This window comes from Branchiostoma floridae, chromosome 6 (genome assembly GCF_000003815.2).
Source record: "Branchiostoma floridae strain S238N-H82 chromosome 6, Bfl_VNyyK, whole genome shotgun sequence".
NCBI lineage: Eukaryota > Metazoa > Chordata > Leptocardii > Amphioxiformes > Branchiostomatidae > Branchiostoma > Branchiostoma floridae.
In genome coordinates this window covers 7,292,704-7,299,570 of record NC_049984.1, presented here as the reverse complement: position 1 = coordinate 7,299,570, position 6,867 = coordinate 7,292,704, and the positions used below count along the sequence as shown (strand labels likewise).

At 40.4% G+C, this 6,867-nt stretch overlaps 2 protein-coding genes across 2 annotated transcripts in view; both read right to left on the bottom strand.

Moving 5' to 3' along the window:
- The window catches only part of LOC118417771 (adenosylhomocysteinase B-like), a 4,554-nt gene extending 4,174 nt beyond the window's left edge, over positions 1-380 (bottom strand). The window contains exon 1 of the mRNA XM_035823477.1: positions 228-380. The gene's annotated coding sequence lies outside the window, so the exon portion shown is untranslated. The remainder of the gene's footprint in view (positions 1-227) is intronic.
- Positions 381-1,455: 1,075 nt separating this feature from the next.
- Positions 1,456-5,486, bottom strand: LOC118418578. Its single transcript, XM_035824571.1, has 5 exons — positions 5,125-5,486; positions 4,326-4,374; positions 4,159-4,219; positions 3,919-4,014; positions 1,456-3,686 (listed from the first exon to the last, which is right to left on the bottom strand). Exons 1-5 carry the CDS (start codon positions 5,196-5,198, stop codon positions 2,182-2,184), a joined length of 1,785 nt encoding a protein of 594 aa, XP_035680464.1. The 5' UTR covers positions 5,199-5,486; the 3' UTR covers positions 1,456-2,181.
- Between the last annotated feature and the right edge of the window lie 1,381 nt (positions 5,487-6,867).

Here is a 6,867-nt window from a genome sequence, read left to right as displayed (position 1 = left end):
GCATGTTTGTATACATTGATTTGAGCTGACAATCTATTTGCAGTGTGGATACGTAAACTGTTATAAAGGATCTGCTCCTGAAACTTGTCACCGCCGGCTTCAGCCGGCATGCACCGGTTCTATAATAGCCGTCAATGAAAGAATTGTAAAATAATACGTCAGCTGCTACAAATATTGCCATAACTTGGGGTAGATCAACCCTTGTGCATAATAAATTGTTTACGTACCAACTTTGTAGGGTAGTTTCTTCTCGGAACCCATTTTATTACTTGAAGTTTGCCTGTCAGAGAACGTGAGGTTACCCCTGTGAATGTTGGTTGTAGAAGGAAAGTGGATAGTGCTGCAAGGCTATATATAGGAGCGTAATTAGCATATTTCCAAATATGGGAAAGATGGTCAATTGGACGATTCTACTTTAAAATAGGTATGATAAAGTAACCTTTTATAACAGATAGATGAATAGAACGATCCCTGCATTTGATAAAATGTCATAAAATATTGATGTTACAGCCTATTAAATGTAAATTATGGATACTGATGCTACATGGATAGATTTTTCAGGGATTCCTTGGTTACGAATTGTTATCTTCGGCGCGAGACAGTGGACTCCTCCACTGTGCTGTGTAAAAGCGACGTCTAGCGGAACTGCCATAATATTCACCACGTCTCATATACATAATCTCCCACTAGTAAGATATAATGCTAATTCACCTATATCCGCGGGGTAACGGGTTATTTAGGGATATCAAGTCGACAGACGGTGGCTTCAAACTGCAGTATTTTGAAAGAATTAGAATTTAAAGCCACTGTCCGTCGACTTGATTAAACAATCACTCACCGAAAATACCCCTTTCTAAAAGTAATGGCGGGGATACAAGTTACCCCGCGGATAAAGGTGAATTAACGTTATATAAGAGCTGAATACGTGTTGTAGAAACTGATCTAGAAGTGAGCAGAGTTCTATGAGGAGGGTTCGAACCTGCGAACAAAATGTTCGGAATTGAAACTTATACTGGATCGATAATTTCACTTGAAACCTTAATGCTACCTCTTTATACAATGATATAAAATCTAGCAATTGCGATCTAATATTCGAACGTCGAACACCAGGGTTGACCATGTCTGTGCCTCACAAATCAAATGTGCCAAAATCACACAGTCAACACGATGTCTGACGTTAGCAAGGGAATTTTGGCACTTTTTTTGCGGCAGGGATATTTGGCACTTTTCGGGGGGAACCTACCGCGAAATTACTTCAGTGATGGTCCCTGTTGCACAAAAACGTCATCTTTGCATTTTAAAGGAAAACAACAACAACAACAACAACAGACTTTTCGATTTCATAGCACATTTTACATTATGGTAATCATTAAACTAATCCGTAAGATGGTCACGGATCGTTAGTGAGTAACTCACTAATCATCAAAAATAATATAACAGACATGTGACAGGCTTTGAGAGAGAGGCTTTATTTGTCCATTAGCTGAGATACAAAAAGTATTATTGTACACTGCTAATCTTCCTGGACATATATAAAAGTACACAAGACGTAACACATACAAATACTTACAGTTATTTACATCGTTGCGTGATGTGAGCAAGTACAGTTTCATATATTCAATGTGAAACAGATACAATGAAGCGGCTAGCTTATATCCAATCACATTCCACTTTCTATATCACATAGCATTCTATAGCAATACCTTCCAGTTGAGGAATGATGACTTATGGTCACAAGTAGTTTATAACATATAAAAATATGTACAGGCATAAAAATGAGACATATATCACCATATACACATATGTGATGAAAATCAAGAATCGGACAAAGCATCCCTGCCATTCAATATTGATCTACTAGTATTATAAAATATCATTACGACTTCCTTTCTCTAATGACAACAACCACACGAGAGAAGGATATCTAGGACTAGTATCGTCCCGCATGATGTCATGTACAGGCAATATCTAGTGATCTTTCGCTTGCGCTCATTTGTTACAATTTTTATGTTGCACATGACCGCAAATCGCAATACCAGTGTAAGAGAAAGAAAGGCTTTTGTTTTATGTGCACACAACTAAAAGGTCCGCGACGAAGAAGTATGTTTGTTGGACTAAGCACGAAAATGGGACTTAATTTAGACAATGGCCGTAAAATGAGGACACAGTACATGTTGGTACCTAATTGCTGGGACCAATCAAATTTTCAAAATCATCGTCGTCAAGCAAAGAAACTTCAGTTTCCCCCAACTTATCTTTTAGTTCACTCATTCTGTCTCGGAGGTCATTGATGCAAGGGTGGTCACCCTCGAAGCACGCTAAGGCGAAATGATACGCTTTAAATGCACGAACGTTGTCTCTGTCTTTATTCTCTTTATTTGTCCAGATCTCGCCCAATATGAGAAGCGCGTCACCGACTTTGTTGTGCTTCTTTCCGTAAGTTTCGACCACGATGCGCAGCGCGTCTTGGGCAAATTCCTGAGCCAAACCAAACTTGCGCTGTTTGATGTACAGCCTGGCACGGATACAGAAGTGCAGTGCTCTGTAGTTGTGTTTTCTACCGTGACGTCGGGAAAGAATACAATCGGCTTCGTCACAGTTCGCTATTGCCTCAAGAAGGACCTCAGCGCTCGAGACGGTACTGGTACCGTGCGAGATCAAGGCTAACATATGGGCTCGTTTGAGCAGGTACTGTGGGTACCTGTACCCTCCTCTGTCTTTAAGGTTGTTGGAATGCGCCTTCAGCGCCTTGTCATAGCACGGAAACGCGTCGTCAAATTTCCCCAACTTCTCATAACACCGACCTTGTTCGAAGACAACAGATGCCAGAAGATTTTGCACATTTTCATCGTGCATCGCGCTGCACTGTAGACACCCTTCGAGGATTTTCAGAGACTCATTGAACTGTCCGCGCTCTGTGGCAACTTTAGCTAACCAAAGCATATGACCTTGATACTCTAACGATTCTTTAAGACCTTGCTCACTGCCTGACAACTCCCTTCGAATCTGCACAGCTGCTTTCAAGGCTTTCTCAGCTGCGTCATACTGGCCTAACTTCTTTCGAATTTCACCAAGAGCTCGATGCGCCTTTTCCTTTTCTGTGGGGCTCTTGCTAAGGCTCAGACAGTCGTCTGCGAGTTTTTCTACGCGACTTCTATAATCACCATCCATGTATTTCCCCATCATTCGGATAGAAGCCACCATGAAACCAAAAGGCATGTTTTCCGAAAGATTGTATTTCTTAACATGCCGAAACCAGAAAAGGCGCAGATGAGGAAGCATAGATTTTTGTTTCTCCCATTCTTTGTTGTCGCACTCATGAAAAGTTTTAGCGTAGATTTTACCCAGCTCAATCAATGCACGTTTCCGAGGGGCAATGCTGTGGAAGAGGGAATTCTGTAGATCATCGCATTGTCGCTTGTTAATCATGAACGTTTTCCCACCGTTTTTAGCGACGAATGGATCAAACTCTGACAGACCTAGCTCATTTGTAATCATCTCATTGTATCCGGACCCTTTCTCCTCAACCAATTCTTTACAGTCGTCAATGAGATGTAGGAAAAACCAAACTGGTATTGCGGTATTTGGAGCCATGTGACACATCAAACTGAGCACAGTGTACACCAAAATCGGCAACTCGTCCCCTCGACTCTTCGTGCAGCCAGGTTCGGACTCACTGGACCTTCCTGTGACAGACAGAGATAAAAGATCATCATGATCAACCACATTATAGATCTGTTTATATATATGTTAAGAAGTTGGTCATACAGAAATTAGAAACATGAAGAACCGAATAATAATGGCATCAATCAAAACGAATCATTTGTGTGGGCAATGCATTGGATGATCATTGTGGACGCCGCTCAGCCATCCACCTACATCTTTGAAAGTCATATAAGCAAATTTACAATATGACACCTGGTTTGTGTCTCTTTTTGTCTTTGTACAAGATGTTGTCGTTCCCGACTTGGGCGTTTTCCGCTTGGACATGGATCACCGTAGGCGTAGGTGGTCCTGTTTGAAGCATGAAAAAACAAAAACAAACTCAGACAGACATTATAATTAGGTGAGATTTAGTAACAATATTATTTGCTAAAAACGTTACGGCAAATGTTTAAAATGTGAATATGACAAGTCAGATAAGTATTTGTAATTCACCTGTCATTGCATTGACAGACTTCAGAACGTTGGCCAAGTCATCCCTGCTACTTCCACGTCTCTGAAATGGAAAAAAGCGGCTTATTGCAGAATTTGAACGGTTGTATGATACAGACACTGAATAAAGTGCAATCGATTAGTTATAAATCTGTTCATGCCAAGTATACCTTAGACTGATGCTCAAATCGTGGTGAGGACAGTTCGTCATCACTGGAGCTGTGGATAAAAATAAAATGATGTATATATACGACAAACTTTTATCTTTTAGGTAGGGATTATCAAGCATTCGTCATATAAAACTTCACCGTTGACAGTTTGTTGAAGGATTCAACAAAAGCGGCAAATTTATTTAGATGTAATTTTAGAGGATGAGTTTACTCTTTTCTTTAGTCTTTACCCATCTTTCAAAGGCCGAATTACTATTGTTACTACACATGATATAAACATTTGTTTTCAATTTGTGTTAAAAAAAGCATGCGGCTAACAATTTGACTATAGGTCACCTGTCTGAAGCACGGATTTCAGACGCACGTTCAATCCAGAAACTAAGATCAAATGTCAACATGTAGTACTAATGCACCCCCCCTTAACAATCCCGTAATTTTATCAGTACAATAGGCCTGTCAATCAACTTTCTGTTTTGGCAGTTTTCCAAATCTACGGTTTGTATATACAGGTCGGTACATGTTTGGGTTCAAAGAGCAAGTAGGGGCAAATAATCGGCTGTCACATGACACGTCTCGTGAGAAGCCCGTGAGGTTACTTTACATGTATGTTTAATGTTACAACGTTGTTTCTGAAAACAAAGGGTTGAAACGTGAAACTGTGCAACAAACATATAAACTGTCTAACTTTGGACATGAGCAATTAAGTACAATGTCAGGCAAATCACAACTGAAGCATATAAAGAGTCTAAGAACTATGTAAAGGGAGGAAAGCAACAAGACTACAGCATAGCAGTCCTACCTGTCACTCGAAGAGTTGCCACTTTCAATGGAAGAGTTGGACACTTCTGGCGTTTCCTTTTCTACGGTAGTCATGGTTAGCTGTACTCAGGGCAGCTTTGACAGCGTTGTCAGCAACACACAAGGGAGGCAAGAAGTCTACATGTATAGAACACCCGGTCGGTTAAAATCGCCACACTCAATTGACAACGGAAAGCACCGACCCAGCATATGTACTTAAGACTCAGGACGTCACCAAGTATGCCAAAGGGGCCGACTGTGTCGAACAACTTCAAATGAAAAGGATAGTAAGTCAGAAATACTACTCAAAAGACGGGAATGATTTCAGACGGACGACAACATGGTCGATCTGACAATAAGTATTTTGGTGAGTTATGATGGAAGACTCGCTAGCTTCAGTGGTTTATTGAGTTGAATAAGTCCTGTAGGTTAGGTTAGGTGTTGTTGTTCGTATGACGATGGGGATTCCCATTACTCACAATAGCAAAGGTCGATGCATAAGAAGGGTAATAGAAGCATTAACGATTGCCATAGCAATTATCTAACTGGAGAAAATTTATGGTGCAATTTAACTATAGGAATTGCATTTGTACGCAGTTCTGTTGCCGCGACATTTATCTGAACAACATACAGACGACAAAGTACCTAGTATATCTGCAATAGGTAGTGTGGTATTGGTATCTGATGCAACAATAATATGACACAAGAAAGGACGAAATACTTTTTAGTGAATATGTTTGCAGCATTGTTTATTATGGCATCATAGAGAAGTTGGGCATAAGTTCTATGGAATGTACAAGTAATGCCTAACATTTTTGAATGCTATCATAGAAGAAAACAGCTAAATGCACTTATAACTCCTTAGGACTGTTTTGTAATACATCACCAATTTACAAATGAACTTTCATCAAACATGTACAGTCAAAGCAAAAGACACAGAAAGTGCTTTCATTATACGACATAAAATAGAAGTTACTATTTACAACAATTGGTCAAGTCATGTTCCACATATGGACATATTCTCTGATGTTGGCCGTTGCAACAACTTTGATAAACTGAAGCCAAAAATCACACTACTTAATGATTATTGCAGAAAACACCACAACAGTTCTTGATTAGCACCATGGACAAGGCTAAAGAATCATTGATGAACTGTGATATCGGATGTGTTAGATACATTTGGAAAGTATTGGAAGTAGGGCTGGGTACCGGTACGATGTACCGGTACAAAACCGTTTTTTCTCATTGGACCGGTCCAGAAAAACCGGACCTGAAAAAATTGGGTGGACCGGATGTTGGACCGATTGGAAAATGAACACATTATAATTCACACGTTTCCACACGTTTCGGGGCTTACCGGTGAAGGAAATAGCAACAGCGAAGTAGAGTATAGTCTATAGTCATTTCTACCAAGTTTTACAGCCAATCGTACAGAGGTAGTAGCCTTGTAGGATTTTAAAACGCCACTGGGAGTCAAATACTCCACAAAACAGATGTTTTTGTTGCAAAATGGACCATTGTTTTGAGTATCGTCCATTCACAAGTTCTTACGTGCTGAATCAGGTCCAGGTTCAGGTCCAAACCTGGACCTTATCCTCTGGACCTGAACCGGACCTGGACCTGAATTTTCTGTACCGGTACCCACCCCTAATTGGAAGATATCACTTTCAGCACAGCAATAGCTAGAGCTGAAAGAGAAATCCATAGCAGGGGATCATCCCAATCTCCACAAGCTCGATCATCT